Raw genomic sequence first — 19415 nt, forward strand, 5'->3', positions numbered from 1 at the left:
ACTTTCTATACCCTGCAGTAGTTAATATAGAGTCTAAATATAACAGATACTCAATTAATGCTTGTTGAAATAATACGGAAATGTCTTCATATAAAATCAAGTAACATTTTTGTGACTCCAGTGTCCTAATAAAGGAAGTAAAAAACTATTTCTATTATGTCTATGTAAGTGTAATGGTGGGAAAAAGCAATCTAGGAAAAAATTTTTTTCTCCCATTTTCAAGGAAAACTTTTTCACTGATAATTGTTTCTTAGATTCTAGTAAAACTCATTTTTTCCTTCTCAATGCAAAGCCACTACTGTCTGTTTTTAAGGTAGGGGTTTCAATAGGTTTTTTAGACTTTGCTTCTATTATATAGAAATAGTTTTGCATTGAAATGGCCATTACATTGTAGTTAAGACTTTCAAATAAGTACTCATAATCTCTTTTACCAGAGCTATAAAAACAAAGATTTAAGCACATTTCAGACCTTGAGTTTCATTTAAAAAAAAAAAAAAAAAAAGGAAAGTGTTCAAAGCCCATGGAAGATAAGTGAGATATGTGAGAAAGGAATGAACTAGAAACACAAGAAGCCTCTCTTATACTGTGTAACTGATGGGATGGATGTGCAGTGGTTTGGACTAAGTGAGGTTTATGTAATAAATGTTGTGAGTTTCTGTGAGAGATGGAAAAAAATCACAACATTTGTTAAATATATTGTAAGACTAGCAAATCTAAGACTAAAGCCAAGTAGTCTTTTCTACCTATTAAAACTGTGTAATTGAAGCAAATGGAAATAATACTTGTCCTAAACGAAGCTACTTAGTTTCTTTATAGATCAAAGTGCTGAAGATGTCAGAATGAAAGCATTATATATTGCTATTAATTTGGAACATGCCAAATTTCCTTTCCTTTTTTTTTTTGCCATAGAGGTAACTGAACAATTTGATGAGGAAAGCATGACTTTGAGATGACTCATTGATAAGTCTTAATGACCTTGTTCAGGAGCCCAGAGTGAACCTATCATTTAGTGACCTTGTGATGGATTAGATCCACATCTGGGTTCTCTTTGGGTCTCTGTGGTAAGCCCTCCTGTCTAACAGCAGCTTCAGAAATGATTATGAGACTGAAGCAGATAAGGCTGTGTCCAGCAGGATAACCATGTAAAGGTTCTTTTGAATAAACTAGGAAGGTGTAGAAGTGAGGATGAACATTGCTAGTTATATTTTTAATCAACTATTAACCATTCATTGTTTGGATAAGGTTTTCAGTGGCAGTTCTTACTCAATGGTATAACTTGCCTTCTAAACAGAAAACTAGCTTGAATTTTTTGCCCCTTTTCTCCATTTAAGGTGATAATTAAGGAAAGTAATTTCTGGTTATTATAGCTTATTTTTCCATCAGAACTAAAAAACAGTGATTTGTTTCAAGGAAGGACAGAGTCAGAAGTTTGAACATGCTTTCTGAAACAAGATATCATTTTCTAGTAGAGTAGAAAGCTGAAGGTTGTGAGTTCACATGGTCTAGACTGATTTTATTCTCTGATCTTGAGAAAGCTATTTAACATCTCTGTGGTCATATCACCTTATCTTTCAAGTAGGATTTCCAAACTCTCATAGGGAGTGACAGAAATAATCATGAACAACACCTATATTAAAAAAAACAAAACAGTAACAATAGAAATAAGAAAGCTATGACAAAACAAAATGCTTATAAGTATACTTAATGAACAAGTATTGATCTCAGTTTCTAGATAAAAATTCTTCATTATTTTTAAGAAGGAGTGAGTCTCTTTGGAAAATGTTGCCTTAAAAATAATGTCAAGATACAGAGGAACATACCAGGGGTAAAACTAAAAATCCTATGTTTCCTTAAAGCAGTCTGTGTTTTATTTATTTTTAAGAATTAAATATTGATTCTGGCTCTATATGAGGGTAGAGAACCATAGTATCTAGAAGTTAAAACTGACTTTTGTCAATCAAACTCATGCAGTTATGTCAAAATATTAATGTGGTAACCTGAATCCCAGTTTAAAGTAGGATCTAAACAGGATAACGTTGAAATAGACTACTGCTGTATGTAGATAGACAGATAGATATAGATAGATACATGTTTGTTTATATATCTGTGTCTATAATTTGAAATATTCTCTGATTATATTATGTCTGGTCATGATGTCAGAAGTATTCCCTTTATTTTACTTGTTTTTTTTGGAGCTACTGGAGGTGTGTTACAGTCAGTGGAACATGGAACTAACTATTAAAAACCTTGTGACTAAGTGACTTAGTAATTTTATCTTTTTGGGTCTTATTTGAAAAATAAAGGCGCCTAATGGAATGATTCTAAGAAGAAATGCCTTGCCTTTCTTTGTATGAAGTCTATTGGAGAAAATTCTAAACCCGCGTTTACTGCTATCTGAACTTTTAAAAATATTGATAAATCTTTGAACTCAGTTCATATACCATTAACTTGAATCTTTACAGCAAAATTATCCTAAAAGAATAACTGCCTTCTTAGTGGGTTGATTGATCTCTTCCTTGTTAAATTTTTCAAAATGATATATAAATAAAATCTCATCCTTTTTTTATTGTGCAGTTAGAATAAAGATGATCTTCAATTATATACTATAAAACTGTATGCTAATTGTATTTAAATTAATATATCTTAAATTTACTGAAATTTAAATTCAAGACCTGATAAATTATTCAAAGGAAAAAAATTAACATTGAGCTTTTTAATCTTAGGTACTCATTACTCTCACATTTAATCCAGTGCTATCAACCTTGTCTTTATCAGTTATCTTCTTTTAGCCACAATAAAATTTTCTTATAACTTCCAAAAGAATGAGTAAAGGGAGCACTAATAAATTAAGAGCAATTTTCAGAGAAAAATATATGCTAGAGATTTATTTCTTTCTAAAAGTTAATAGGAAAATTGTACATAGTTTAGCCTATTCTGTGCATTATGTTGCTTATTAAACGAAGTAAACATTTTGAAAACTTTATTTTGATACCACCAATCTACTACTTCTATTTATTTTTTGGTTTACCCAATTTCTCATTTATTATGATATCAATAAATAATTGTATTTTCATGTGTACTCCCCAAATAAGTAATTGGTGTTAATCTTTCTATATTTAAAACCTTGCCATTAAATTAAAAATAAAAAAGTATTGACTTTTACTGAAGTTAATATGGACAGAGTATTCTTTTCCTTCCTAAGTTTACAGTACTTTTGCACTCAAGTAGGGACTAGAAAACGCTTGTTTAAAGCCAGCAGGAGGAGCTCTCACCTTGCAGGGTCCAATGCTGTTAGTGTGCCTGAAAAACCTGAATTTGTGGGGGCTTTGCCTATAAAGCAAGTGGTAAAATTTAAACATGTATCACATATAATGGTGTTAAAAATAAAAATAAATCCTCAGTTTTATTTTGATATCAATGCATCCTTCACTTGTCAGGAATGCAAATTTGAAATTTTGCTGTTAAGAATTTTTAAAAGGTATGATTGCAGTTTAATGAGGAAAGTAAAGCAATTATGTAAATCTTGTTTCTTGAAGCTACTAATAAATAAAATGCTTCCTAAGGATCTATACTGTTGTAGGTATATACATATTTTCTTTTTTGTTTGTTTTGAAATGAATATATTTCAGTTTACAAATTATAAATATTAAGAACCAAGTAGCCCAATTGTATTTTAGAAAAAATAATTATATCAATGAGTGAATTAATTTACCAATCTATGAAAAAGAAATCTTCGTTGGTAGACTTCAATATTAGGGATTTTTGAACACTCTACTCCAGTAAACCCCTTGATTTAAATGGCATGATTTGTAGGTGGTACCAGTAAAGTTTCTGTAGAACCCATTGATGAGAAAACCAGGATATAAACTTATCTGGATTTGGAATCAGCAAAATAAATAATGATTTTTCTCTGCATCTACAAAAATAAAAAAACAAATGATAAGGTTTTATCTTCAAACTTAAAAGGAAGGAAGAAAACACTTAAAAAAAAGTTTAAAGGTTTTAAATATTTTTTAAGGGATATCCTAGCATCAATCTTTTGGTTGTAATCACTTTGTGATCTAAGGAAAATTATGTAACCTCTCTGAGCCTCAGTTTTCTCATCTGTAAATTGAGCATTTAAAAAAAGAAACAACTTACAGGACAATGTGGAGATTACTTCAAGAGGGAAATATATAGACCATCCTTCCTACAGTGACTGAATTGCTATCATTACTTTAACAGCCTGCTAGCAAAATAATGATGTATTCCAAAAATATAAAGTGCTAAAGGAGTAACATTAAACTTTTGAGTGCCCCAGAGTGGATACTGGTATTACATACTTCTGAATTCTTTTCAATAGTATATACCAAAAATAAAATAACATTTATTTAATAATAAGATACGCTTAGAGTTTTGAATATTTATTATAATATCCTCAGCTTTTTTCCTCTAATATGTGAGATTATTTTTTTGCACTGAGTGAACCCACACACCATCAAATACCATTTTGTGAATTTGCATGTGTGTGTTTGTGTGTGTATGTGTATATGTATGTGTGTATGTATACATATATAGATATATATGTATTTGTACTTTCTTTTACTTCTAGGCTTGTTAGAATTGTATGTTAATATGGAGTAGATGAGGCTATAAAGAAAGCCTTTTTAAAAGCTCTAGCCCTTTATGTGTCCTTTCATCTCTTTATATGATATTAGCACCATAAGTCATTAGCTAAATATATTAATACATTAAGAGTAGAAAATGGTGTAGCCTAATTTGATCATTCCTTCTTCATTTATTAACTGAAATATTTCAGTAAGAGAAATGCACTGCACCTTGGTGGTGCAGTGGTTAAGAATCCGCCTGCCAATACAGGGCACACAGGTTCGAGCCCTGGTCCAGGAAGATCCCACATGCCGTGGAGCAACTAAGCCCGTGTGCCACAACTACTGAGCCTGCGTGCCTAGAGCCCGTGCTCCGCAACAAGAGAAGCCACTGCAATGAGAAGCCCGCGCACCGCAATGAAGAGTAGCCCCCACTCGCCGCAACTAGAGAAAGCCCATGCGCGGCAGTGAAGACCCAACGCAGCCAAAAATAAAATAAATAAAAATAAATAAATTAAGAGAAATGTTCCTTCATTAACTATTTCCTTATTCAGAAGTATTTCATATAGAAAAAGCAAAATAAATGTTTTATTCTTTTCAGATTATTTACCAGTTTTTAAAAATAATGATTTCCTAGTGTACTGCAAAAGTTATTAGTATGTATATTTTATCATTATGAATGCATGGATTTAAGCATGTTTGAAGTGTTTCAATCCCTTATAGTCATTAACCTTGTGTATGATCAAATTATAAATTTTTGGCCAGTGGAAGTCTATGCCAGTTGGTTCCTGTGTCCTTTTTACATGACCCTAGTAAACACTGATATATTCCCTGATTTGATATAAGGACTATAAAGCACCACCAATGAAGTAATCTTACAAAAAATAAAAATAAGTGGAACCTAGATCTGGTCAAGCCACTAAATATATCTACCAATTTAAAGGAAATACAGGGAATGAGGGAACATGTTCAGTGATATCTCACGAAAAGGAAAATCTGGAATGTGGGATAAGACCACTTTTGTGGGTCAGAAATTTTGCTAATAAATTTGATTTCATGTAGTGAAAAGATAACTGGCTATTTAAAACAACAGTGAGATCCTATTGCACACCTGTTAGAATGCCTTAAAAAATACGGACAATACCGAGTTCTGGTGAGAATGTGGAACAATTGGAAAACCAGATATTCTGCTAATGGGAAAGTAAAGCTTTACAGCCATTTTGGAAAACAGTTTTACAGTTTTGAAGAATTAGCATTCTTTATATAACCCAGCAATCACTATTTACCGAGGAGAAATGAAAGCACAGGTTCACATAAAAATCTGTATATGAAAGTTCATCAGCTAGGGAACTCCATGCAATAGAATACTTTTCAGCAATAAAAAGCAACTGAGTGTTCAGTTGTATATATAGATACACATAGCAACATAGATGAATCTCAAATGAATTATGCTGAGTGAAAGAAACCAGGCTCAAAAAGTTTCATACTGTATAATTTCATTCATTTGACATTATGGGAAAGGCAAAGCCATAGGGACAGAAGTCAGATTAATGGTTGCTCGGGGCTGGGGTGGGGGAAAGGATTCATCATAAAGGATCACAAGGGAAATTCTGATGGTGATGGAAATATCTATAGCTTGATTGTAGTAGGGGTTACATGGAAGTAGGAGTTTGTCACAATCCGTAGAAATGTATATTTAAAAAAGGTGAATTTTATTGTAAGTAAATCATACCTCAATAAACCTAACTTTAAAAAAAGAAAATGGGGAACCCATAGATTAAAAAAAAAAACAAGACCTCACCATAATGTATAGAACCTATTTGGATCTTGACTTTCTGTTAAAATAAGTTGAGACCATAGGAACATTAAACAATGACTGTATATTTGATGACATTAAGTAATACATACTATTTATAGTAGTGAATTGTTATTGTAGTTGTATTAAGAGGAGTCTTTATCTTGGATATACATACTGAAATTTTTACAGATGAAATCATATGACTACTGGAATTTGCTTCAAAGAAATCTTGCAGTGAGAGTAGGTAAACATGTATAGATGAAATAAGATTGGCTATAGGTTTGTAATTATTGAGGCAGAGTGATTAGTACAATGAGGGTTCATTGTACTGTTTTCTCCACATTTTAAATTATTTTTGAGAATTTTGCACAATAAAAATTAAAGAATTATGGCTCAGTTTTACAAATGTATGCTTAGTGAATATACTGGAGGAATATTCTGCAATGAGTATGTAGAGTTTATCCCAGAAATTTAAGCATGGTTTCATACTAAAAATCAATAAAATGTATCACAGTCAAATAACAAAACCCACCAAGTCCTTGCTATAGACACTAAACAGCAGATGCCAAGTAACAGACTTCCAGTGACATGTTTTAAAAACTACAAAAAACCCTCCACTTTTTTAACTACATGAAGAACTAAAACTCATGATGAAATACCAAAGGATTGTTTCTCAGAGTTCAGTCCATGATTGGCATCTGGGGGACTTGAAGGTAATAATTAAAATTAAAATCTGCTGAAACATGGGCCCTACACATTAACCTGCTGGAAACACTTCAAAAATCCTCTCCTGTTGATCTCCATCTATCTTTCTGGCCTCCTTCTATCCTCCTATTCCCCCAAATAATCTCTATTCCTACTCCCCATTCCAGTAACTGAGAACTGATTTAGTCATAGCTCAGTTACTTTATAGAAGGTATTCTAAAATAAATTTGTTTCTCATCACATCTGATTAAAGACCCCCTCATCCTAGCCTAGCCCAAATTGCATTTCCTTTATGAAATTGTCCCAGACCTGCCCTACCAGCCTTAGCCTAACTTAATTGCTAAGCTATTATATAGTGTTCAGTTTTAGAATTTAACAGAGTATGTCCTGATTATTTGTTTGCATGTCATCTCAACCAGATTATGAGTTACATTTGGTCAGGGAAAAAGGTGCATGGTTTTTATTTTTGCTTTTGCCTTCTTTAGCAGTAAGTGTACTAACACATACAATAATAATGTAATCTACACTTAAAAAATATAGATTTCTTCAAAATGAGTTGTTTTCATACTTTGCCAATCATATAAGGGCATTTAATAACACACAAAGAAAATATACAGGCAGGCCTGCTTTAAAAGTTTTTCTTCCTTTAATGTGGTATAAAAAAGACTATATATGAAAATGGGGGGAAAAGCAAAGGTGATTATTTCATTGTTGATTTGCAAAGTGACCCTGTACTCATGCAGGGCAAGGAAAGAGAACAAAGAAACAGGTAGATCACTCCAGATTGGTAGGTGGCAGTTTTAATAAGCAAGGGAGCTTATGCACAAGGCTTGTCTTGGGCGGCTGTCAGATGAGTAGATCTCTACACTTGACCACCAGAGGCTTAGCGACTTCAACTGGGTTCAGTCACGTATACCATCCAGACGGTTTCAGTAGCACCTTATTCTCTCAGGGTTCTGTCCTCGGAACAGCTATCACTGTGGGAATGATAGGCAGAGCATAGTTCTAAGGACAGGGGAGGAGCTGAGGAACCTCCCACCTATTGCTCAGGTCCAGCTTGAGTCATCTGGTGGTCATATCCTCTTGATTAACCTCTCCAACATTCATCAATTTTAAAAGTCAGCTATTAAAAATGACTGTTAGTACTGTTACTCAGTCATCTATTTCATTTAGCATTGTTAAACACCACGCTATTTTAAAATTAATTTATAACCACCTTATAAATTTTATGTTTACTCAATATTATTAAGTATTATATATTAAGATTTAGTACCTACAAATAATTTTAAAGTAATTCAACTTATTAAAGCTAATACGATGAATAATACTGAAGGTCGTTGACATTAATGATTTAAATAACTGGTTCATTCTTATGTCAATTGAGAAGTTCATGCAAGTTTTTTTTTTTTGTTTAATTCCAGTTGTGTTGCTTGATACAACAACTGTGCTGGGAGAGCTAGGATGGAAAACATATCCATTAAATGGGGTAAGTTTAAATATCTTTTAAAATTGTTTTTCTTGTTAGGTTTTTAGGGTCTGTTATAATAGTTAAAGAAAGAAAAACAGTGTGGTTTTGGCTGTATTAAGTATGAATTTTAGTGTATAAATTAAATTACATAGGAAAGATTAAAATGCAATTAGAACTGCTAACCAATGGGAATGATATATAAAATTCTTTGCTTTCTTCTAAATTAGTAATTGTTCTTTAATATAGTGTTTATACATAGTAGTATTAGAATAGCTATCATATAAATATTTTCTTTAGAAATAAAATTTTATGTTCAAGACACTTTTTTTTTCTGTGTATATGCTTGTTAAATTTGGTAACCTCACTGAGTATTTGTACATAAACAAACTTTAGATTATCATAGCATAAGTGTATTTTCCAGATACTAACAATTTGGTATTCATTAGAAAATATGAGTCTGCTAAAGCAGTATGTGTCTTTTGAACTTGGCAAAAAGATACATTATGATCAGGCTTTTGTTAGCTGAGTGTAGTTGCTTTTGAAAGGCTTATAAGAATGTATAATTTATTTACTAAGTACACTTTTCCAGGTACTGACATCATTTTAGCTATGGTTGTACTTGACTTTTTATATGTTTTGATATATTTTGCATCATTTTCACAGTCAGTGTATTCCTACTATTTTTTTCATTTCAAGCTAAAATAAGAAGGGTGGTTTGTGCTGCTTTTTACCTAGATTTTGTCTATTTAAGCAAATCTTCAATAATGGAGGTAGTCAGCTGTTTTCAGATATACTTTGGTTAGCTTTTCTTCCTTTTTTTAGAAATTGTATTTTTCTCATTCATCACATTCTTCCTTGATACTTTTTTACATTGCTTTTTCTGTTACATCTACAAATTTAAATCTGAAAAAAGTTGGTTGACCCAAAATTGTTTTATATTTTTAGAATCATTCCAGCAATGCTGTTTCAATTTGACCTTTATATCAGCAATTATTCAACAGTTATTCATTAAATGTGTATTTTCAACTAAAAATTCCTATGAAGAGTTTAATCTTTCTGTCTTTAACAGGTTATTTATTTATTTCTATTTGTTTGTTTATAGACTATGGCTTTATTTTTTCTGAAATTAAAATTTTATTCTTACAGAGCACTCGTCAAACCATTTCTGAGAATGTATCTTTTAAACTAAGATTATGCTTTTACCTTCATTATCTTATTTTAATTAAAATGAATAAACATCAGTATTCGTTGAGTGTGTTAAGTGTGTTAGTTTATCACAATTACTTTCAAGAAGTGAATGAAACTTCTTTTTTGGAATACCCTTTCAAGATATATACATATCTCGTTTTCTCAGTATATGAAGTAACTTATAAGAACCTACAAACATTAAGTAGTTTATAAGCCCCACTTTTTCATTTTTCTGGAAAAAGAATGACAAAAATATTAGCAGTCATACTATCACTGACCTCATGTTGTCATAGCCAAAGAATCATGTGAGGAACAGAAGGAGTTGTGCTCTGCTCTAGTGATTGTGTTTGGCTTGATCAGGCTGCATTTCTTAAAGCAGACTGGTAACCAGGAGACACAGGGACTTACAGAGTTACAAATAAACTTACTGCTATTGTTCTTGTAATGATTTTGTCATAGGTGTTATGAAATGGGGAATTTTTCTACTTCTGATTTATTATAGAGAGAGGGCAGAATTGTTTGAAAAGTGATACTTACCTCATAGTTTTCTATTTTCCGGACACTGCACTAAGATTTTTATCCTTTTTTTCACAATGGCCCTATGAGGTATGTCTTAGTTTTCTTTCCCTGTTGGAGAAACCCAGTTTTAAAGATGGTAAGGAACAAAATTTACCAAGAAGTTATAGGCCAAATAGTGAGTGATGGATTCCAATTCAAACTAAATTATTTCTGACTCTAATACCTGTATACGTATTATGGTACACTAACAGAGAAGAACATTGGAAACTTTATGAAAAGGCAATTACTTATGTGTGCATAATTGATTCAGATTTTTTATCCCCTTAATAAACATACTACTAAACTGAGATATACATTTTGGGCACCAGCCAAGAATGAACAAGAGGAAAGAGAAAGAAGCAGGGAAGGATACTACAGTAGAAAATAAATATAATAGAATAAGGTAGAAAAGGAAAAGATGGTTAAAAATTCATTGAGCATTTACCATATGCTAGGCTTTGTTCAAAGCACTTTGCTCACATGAGTCCTAGAAATCAAGTATAAATTTTCCTTATTGAAAGATGTGAAAATTGGGCTTCAGGTATATTAAATAACTTCTTCATGGTCACAGAGTGAGGAAATAATGCAGCAAAATTTCTAAGCCAAACATATTTTAATCTTCACATGTATTTCACAGTAGGTGCTTTTTATTTCTTTGAAGATTCTACCATGTAAAGATAAAGGGCAATGAGCAATACTTATAGACTACAGAGGGAACAATAACACATGGATTCAGACATTCAAAAGTAAATTCAATACTCAGTTACCTTGGAATAGGCTATTTGACTTTTAGATTATCTCCCCAAATAATAATGCATATATGGCAAGTGTCAGCAGTAGGCATACTTGAAAATAGGAGCACATGGACATATTTTATAATAGATATGGATAAAGCTTCATGAATTAGCTAAAACAGAGGTGAACCAAGGGAAACAATAAAATGGATAGATGACATAAGTAAATTTTAAAGAAAACATACAACTTAAATTTCTCTTTTAATGAAGAGGATAGATTACGGACAGGAATAGAGCTTTACTTAGTGCTATTTGTAGTTTAAAACAAGTGAGGAAATAATTAGTAAGGATAGAAAAACTTTGAAAACGATCTTCTAAAAATGGCAAGAATGAAAATCATCTAGACATCATAATTGGTTAAATAATTTAAAATCTATAGGAACTGTAAATCAGTGTATAACATTTAAACTACCATTTATACCTGTGTATTAAAATTATAATTAAATCTATTTGAAATTGTGTAATTTTTTAAGGTTCTCAGGTTTTTTGAGCCATGCTAATTTGAATGGCCATTTTAACTAAAGTTGCATTTTCTCAGAGACACTACTTCAGTTGTTTTTACAAATATGTCATGGGTAGAAAAGACAATAGATGATATATTTGACAATCTTATGATATAAAGTATATTTGGTGCTTCTCTGAATAAAGTATTTCCTAGGAGTAACTTTCAAATCGATAAAATTTTCTTTCCATAAAGAATTGAACTAAGAGATATTTTTGAAATCGTATAATGTATGGTTTATATTATGAATCATATAAACTATATGCTTTAGTAAATTAATTCATAGTGGTTTTAATTTTTGTTTGTTTTTTTTTTTACTAAAAATACCTATTCCACCCTTAGTAATATGCTGATGTAATTACAAGAGTAGGCATTCATGATGTGCCTGTAAACAAAACCATTACTGGTTATTTGAATATAACATAAGCACTTCTGGTTAGCAAATATGGAAAATAGATGAATAGTTTTGAGCAAATGACTTTTTAGGCTTGCAAAAATTAAAAGAAAATATATTTATTTTCTTGCTTGCTTGTCAACTCATTTTTGCCAACCTCGAAAATACACTTTCTATTTTTAAAAGTCATGTCCAGAATTCAGTGTAACACATTTCTCTTGTTCTGTGTACTGTTTTGCAGTTTGGAAATAGGTCTACACAATCATAAGGCCAAAGAGAGTATCTTCAGGTAGTTTCGAGTAATGTTTTGTGAAAGAATAATAAAGGGAAGGATGAATTCTGCTTGAGGAAGATTGGTAGTAGGATGTGACCCATCAGCTCTTTCTTATAATCTAAGGAATCACGTATGGTCTGGAAGAGAGGGTAGAAGGCACCTTTTAGGAAGAGAGAATGGCTTGAAGACAGGCACCGAATTCTTAAATGTATGCATTAAGTTTTAGGGACGTTGAGAATAATTTGTGTGGCTGAAGAGAAGGGATGTGGTGGGAAATAAGGCTACAATTATAGGCTAAGCCATACTGTAGGAGACTTAGAATTTCAGTGTCTTAATTGATTTACATAGTGTGTATCTCAGCCCCTGTAAGTAGAAGTACTTTCTGGATTTGCTTAAACAATCAAAAATTATTGAAGCTTTCTTTTGTTTAAGACAATAACATAAACCCTTGGAAATGAAAGACACCTTGGAAAATTGTTAGCAAAGGATGTTCAAAATATAGGTGTTCTTATTGATATGTTGAGAACAGAGTGAAGTTGAATAATTATATTTGTATAGAGTATGGAGCTTGGTTTTAGAAAAAAATGAATACTTCAGTGAATTTGGGAACCAGTGGTTATAATTCTTAACACTGTGCTCTCACTGTCTAATGTCAAGAATTTTATATCTACATAATTCGAAACTGTTAAGAACTTTATCCTGTAAGTGTCCCTTCTATCCTTTATCTGTCTATGTACTACACTAAGGTAATAAAATTATGATGATCTCGTGGAGTAGCTAACAGAGTTCCATGATAATCAATGAAAGAATGCTGCGTCAATAAAATGTTTTGCATAGCACAATAGAAGTTATGTGAATACTGTAAAAGTGTTTTCACAAACATTAAGTATAGGCATATGCCCTGGATTTTCTATTTGCTATTAGTAACTAATAACTGGTTAATACTAAATCTTACTCTGTGCAAAACTGAAGGACGTATTTCAGTTTTGAAAATCTCCTGGGGAGGAAGCAGCTAATCTTTAAGAATTCATGCTATTTTAATGCTAATGAGAAAAAAGAAACATGAAAGACATGGCTCAGGCAATAACTGTGTACAAAAGAAACAATTAAAAAATATATATCTCCTGAGTTTGTTCTCATAATCTGAAAATGTATGAAAAAAATTATATAAATTTTCTTGACACGTTAACTCTCATGTTTACTCCTTTTCTTTGATATTTTTATTTATTCAATTTATTTTTAGCGCATATATAACATTGTACATGAAAGAGAATGCAGTCAGAGGGCCTGTAAGTTAAATGTGACATTCAAAATCCTTAATACCCATTACATATCAGTCCCTATTCAGTGCCACACAACCGTGGGGGGTTGTCATATTTGGGGCATCTTGGCTCAGTATTAACTCTGACTAATAAAAAGCAATTGCTGTTAACCAGAAAAATAAAAGACTTTTCATAATATAAAAATTGTATTCCGTGATTAAGAACTTATATTGTTTCCTTTGAGCTTTAGTAGTTATATTTGATACTTCTTAAAATTTAATAGCCATATGGCTTTTTTATTTAATACTGTAGTTGAAAAGATAAGTGACTTATTTGGGTAGCCACATGCTGGTTTATAAAGGTACTTATACCTGAATAAAACCTGTTAGTTAAAGCATAGTATTTCATAATCATAATAAGTCCATAAAATATTATTTAATTTATTCCTAAAATTATACATACTTAATGTTGATGAAAAAACTTGATTTTTAAGCACCCTATCAACTCAACTGAAATATTTTCATCATTTTCTTTTATAGTAATATTTTTAGGAAGAAAATGAAAGATTTGCTTGTTCCAGGTTTTTTTCCCCACTCTCCTCTGTTGGTTGCTACTGTACAGTAGATCAGATCTAGGTTGCAAAGTTGTAGCAGACACAGATATATGCACTTCAGTATTCAAAATCTAACTTCCCTAACTTCCCTTTCAACAGTGAAGTATGTGTTAACAAAAATTTAAGAGAAAAATGAATGTTAGTAGGAAGAAAAAGTGCTATTGGATATTGAGTTGCATTTTATATTGATTATGACAGAGATTGGAAAACTTTGTATTTCTCAGATGCCAAATATTGGTTTCAAATGTATATTATATGTATTTTTGCATGTTGTGACTTAGATGATCATTAAGGTTTGAATGATGCAATATCATACAAGGTATATGATCTTACCTGTTAAATATAGTGAATTAGTGTTACGAAATTTACCGAGATAGAAAAAAGGGATACAAGTCATTCATGCCTGAATAAAAGTTATGAGTGAATCTAACAATTCAGTCATTAATGATTCTTATAATGAAAAAACTAATGATTTTTATAAAAAAGATGCTTATATTGCAATTAAACTGTGTAGAAAGCTACTTTATTCCATATGTCAGAGCCCATTATTTCCTAATATCATTGTTCCAAAGTTGAAAAATCAAAGGTAGAATGTGTTTATGATAGAGAATGGAATACCTACTAACACTGATAGTTAATTTCTGTATTTCGTATAGTAAGAACCAATTTATCATAGTAGCTTATTTTAGTGCTGCATTTTTATTCATTTTGTAGTACATTGAAATTATCCAAAAATACATGTATGTGTTTGAATTCTGAAAATATTTATAAGGTTTAGTTATAATTTCTGTTAAAAATAGATGTGTCAGTTATTGTTTTCAAAACTGATATCTAGATAGTTTTCCTTCTGAGAAACTTCACAACATATGTGATAGTTTTCTAAATATCTGTCATATTAATTTCAATCATATTGTTTCACATTTGAAAGAAATTGCTTTTCAGTTTTGAAAGTTTCTATTGTCCTATCCCCAAACTCAGAGATCCTTGCCTTAGTTATGTCCAGTCTGTTAATGAGCCCATCAGAGGCATTCTTCATTTTCCATTACATTGTTCTTGCTCTCTAGCATTACTTTTTGATTCGTTCTAAGGATTTCCATCTCTTTGCATATGTGTTCTTACATGTTGTCCAAGTTATCCATTGAAGCCTTTAACAAATTAAAAAAATCCCTGGTCTGATAATTCCAACATTCCTGACATATCTGACTCTGGTTCTGATGCTTCTTCTCTTTAAACAGTGTTTTTTGCATCTTGTAATTTTTAATTGGAAGGTGGACATGATGTGTGAGTAAAAGGAACTGAGGTAAATAGGCCTTTAGTAATACAGTGGTAAGCTGTGGGGGGAGAAAAAGTGTTTTATAGTCCTATAATTAAGTCTAAGGCTTTTGCTGAGCCTGTACCCCTGGACTGTGAACTTTACCAGAGCTTCTCAATTTCCTTTTTCCCCCTTAGGTGGATGGACAGGATGGCTAGAGGGAGTTGAAGTTAGGTATCTCCCTCCTACTACATGGAAGCCTACAGCTGGATAGAACTGGGTATTTTCCTTTCCTCAAGTAGGTTAGGCTCTGTCAAAACCCCAGCAGGCAGGTAGGGCTCTGGTAAAGTACTTTTTCCTTAGGGCAGGCCTTGTTAAGAAGAACCGAGTGCTCTGGCATATTTCAAAGTGGTTCTTTTACATTTACAACTGTTATCAACATTGTATAGTATATAAGTGGCTGAAACATTTGCTTAAAGAGTTTCACAAATTATGATTGTACTTAATTTTCTTTACCTTCTGTTTTTATTCAATGAACTGTCTGAATTTTTCACTTTCTCATCACCTCAATCACTACTGGTAGCAGTTGGCTTTATTTTCAAGTCCATTTAATCTAAAAAATGAATCAAGCTTTTATGCCTTTGATTACATGACATTACTGCTGCTATTCTTTCAATAAAGGGAGACATCAGAGTTGCCCATGGTGTGCAGTTTGAGTAGTAGACCATGACACTCCCAGGAGCTTATAGAAATCTAGTTCCACATATCTTGGCTTCACAGGAGACTTAATGTAAGTTTCTAACCCCAAACATTCAAATTGTTAATGTCATGGGTCTGCAATAAAAACTGTGCTTAAGCATTTTATATATTTTTCATTTAATCCTAATAATGCCTATGTGAAGTAAGTATTATTAGCATCATTTTACAAATGAAAAAGCTGAATCTGAGAAAAGTTACATCACCTGCCCAAGTGTGTGGTGACATTTAGCTGGTACTAAAGCCAGTGTCATCTCAATCCCAAAACCAGGATTGTTAGTGACTCAGCGTAACATGGATTGATTTTCAACATTGTGATTGGTGCTATGGAGAGTGTAAAATAATCTATACATTCGCTCAAGTGCAATCTTAATCTAGTTACAGTGTTATTACAGTGATCCAGATTTTGTGTCAAAAGATATGTGGTTACTGAGAAGTGCTAATAAAAGATTAATTCATCTTTGAAGACCAAAGGATATCCCAAAGCTAAGAATGGTTAATTATTAAGTACAGTTGTTTAGTTAGTGGCATAACAATATTTGGTGCATGTTTAGATTGTTTACATATTTTTTCTCTTAGAAAAGAACTAAAGAAATATTCCTCTAGTGTATTTCTTCTGAATCTGTTCTTTCGTGTCTCATTTTTAATAAATGATTCTGCAAATGTTATTGACTGTAAGCTAAAGGGTAAAATATAGAGTAGTCCAACACAAAACCCAAAACATCCTTGTCGAAATAAGTATATTAGAAATGTTATAGAAATTAGAGAACACAATTAGAGAAATGTTAGAGCTTGTCCTTCTCACACCATCTTCTAAGTAAATTGACCAAGAGGCTTGTTGAGGGATTTCCACTGTGGTTAGTGCCCGGATGCCCTATTCCTTCAACCATAACTTAATGAGACAAAGGTAGACACCTGGCTGAAAGACATCCAATTAATTGGCTAATCAGCTACCTGTCATCTCTCACATATGATTTCCATAAATTGCTAAAGCAATCACATTCCTTTTTAGGAATTTAGGATTTCTAAGTTCAGAGCTGAATGGAAATGGCAATCAGAAACTTCTGCCATAAAGATTCACTGAAAGATTCATGCATGGAAAAGGAGTAGAGCAGAGGGGCTCTGATTAACCAGGATCATGTGCAAGTAAAAGTTCTAAGAGAACAGAAAACAAAACAAAACAAAACAGTAGTTGAAGGGCAACCAGTCAGTAGTGAGAGAATGGAGAACATAGCACATGCAGAGATAAAAACATGAGAAAATGTAGAGTGGGGTAGTCCGTACTTCCGGAGCTGACCAGGTTACTGCTAAATCTCCAGGTGCAGATCTTTAATATTTTAAAAATAAATTCCCTTTGCATGAGCTACCAAATTGTAAAGGTAGATTGTAAACTTGATGATGATGATGATGATGACTACAATGACGACAGGAGAAAAAATAGGAGACGGCACTATATTGAGTTCAACCAGGAAACGTGAAAAGCCATGGAAGTTAGAATTCCTTGAGGATAATACAGGAACATGAATCATCCAGAGCTATAGGCCTTCTTTTTTTTTTTTTTTTTTAACATCTTTATTGGAGTATAATTGCTTTACAATGGTGTGTTAGTTTCTGCTTTATAACAAAGTGAGTCAGTTATACATATACATATGTTCCCATATCTCTTCCCTCTGGCATCTCCCTCCCTCCCACCCTCCCTATCCCACCCCCCTAGGTGGTCACAAAGCACCGAGCTGATCTTCCTGTGCTATGCGGCTGCTTCCCACTACCTATCTGTTTTACGTTTGGTAGTGTATATATGTCCATGCCACTCTCTCACTTTGTCACAGCTTACCCTTCCCCCTCCCCATATTATAGGCCTTCTTTTATCAAATCTTGCATGGGTAAATGATCTCCCCTGCATGTGGGCAATCAGGGAAACAAGTGAATAAATATACATAGTTTATTAGAGCCCTTAAATTTTTAAATATTTAACACCTGAGCAACTATGAGATGTGACACCTCTCTGCCGTATCTCAGAATATTCCTTCTTGTATAGCAAACCCTACAAGGAAGTAAGTAAGTAAATGGCTTTCTGCCTTATTTTTCACTGGTTGAAAGAACATGTATTGGATAATGATGAAATTAATTCTGTGGTAAGGAAGAGAAGTAAGAGAAAAGCAGATAACAATGAATTAGGAAATCAGAATTGAAAGTATTTACTGACATCTGTGAATAGGTAATTAGCTTATATTCTCAGGGCAGCTGAAAAATAAGTATGTATGCTATTCATTTTCCAGTATCTCCACTGTTCTTTAATGTATAGTGTTGAAGGTGTCTTCTCGTAAACATATCTATTTTTAAAGATATGGGTTACTTTAAGCCATTACCCTTGATTTACATAATATAGTCTTTTCTTTATTCTATTTTTTTCGTTGTTACTTATAAAACTTTAACTTTGTCTCTTACTTCCGAGAGGAGTTTCCTGTTGTCCTTTTAAAATGAACTCCCAAATTGTATATTCTAAGCTAAGATTCTGGTTTTATCAGAAAGTTCTAATTATTTTAACTATAGTCATTTCAAATATTTATAAACCATTTCATTCATAAATGAAAAGAGTTTATACTCAATCCAAAGCAAGCACATACAAAGTTAAATTCTCTCATGAAACCCTAAAGGATTATTAGTGAAATACTTAACAAGTAAATGAAATGTAGTAGGCCAAGTATTTTTATAAATTTGTTTGTATTTTAAGTGATTGACTTACTCTTATGCCCCATAACAAGTCACCAAGTCCTGTTGATTCTACCTCCTAAAGCTCTTTCAAATCACTCTTTATCATCAGTGCATCAATCTGGCTCCTCATCATTCTTCTCCAAATTACCATGTTTGTGTTTTAAATTATCCACTTGCTTTGGGTCTTCTTTGGCCCCTTCCACCAACGTTTCCAATCCATCCTTCATCTTGTTGCCAGAACTGATCTTCTAAAGTGAGGATCTGATCCTGTCTCTACCCTACCTAACCCCTGCTTCCCTTACCTATATCATTTAACCTGTGACCCATAGCTGCCTCTCCATTTTTATCTTCAGCCACTCCACCTTCTACCTTTTACTAAACAGACTTTTGTGTTGATTATTTCTTCCATGTTAGTAACTTGCTTCCTCTTATCTCTGGATATAAGACAGTGCTGTTGAGTTTATCTGGAAAGTTCTCTTACCAACCCCCACCTTCTGTGGCTTTCTCTTACTTTTTTTTTTTTTTTTTTTTAAAGGGAAAAAAGGTTTTT

The 19415-nt window shown here is 32.4% G+C and overlaps 1 protein-coding gene across 2 annotated transcripts in view; it reads left to right on the top strand.

Annotated features, from left to right (window-relative positions):
* Positions 1–19415, top strand: part of EPHA6 (EPH receptor A6) — an 848766-nt gene that overhangs the window by 37607 nt on the left and 791744 nt on the right. For both annotated transcript variants that reach the window (XM_024759215.1, XM_024759217.1), the window contains exon 2: positions 8511–8575. In XM_024759215.1, coding sequence (XP_024614983.1) covers positions 8511–8575 — 65 coding nt within the window. The remainder of the gene's footprint in view (positions 1–8510; positions 8576–19415) is intronic.

This window comes from Neophocaena asiaeorientalis, unplaced genomic scaffold (genome assembly GCF_003031525.2).
Source record: "Neophocaena asiaeorientalis asiaeorientalis breed wild unplaced genomic scaffold, Neophocaena_asiaeorientalis_V1.1 scaffold197, whole genome shotgun sequence".
Classification (NCBI taxonomy): Eukaryota; Metazoa; Chordata; class Mammalia; order Artiodactyla; family Phocoenidae; genus Neophocaena; species Neophocaena asiaeorientalis.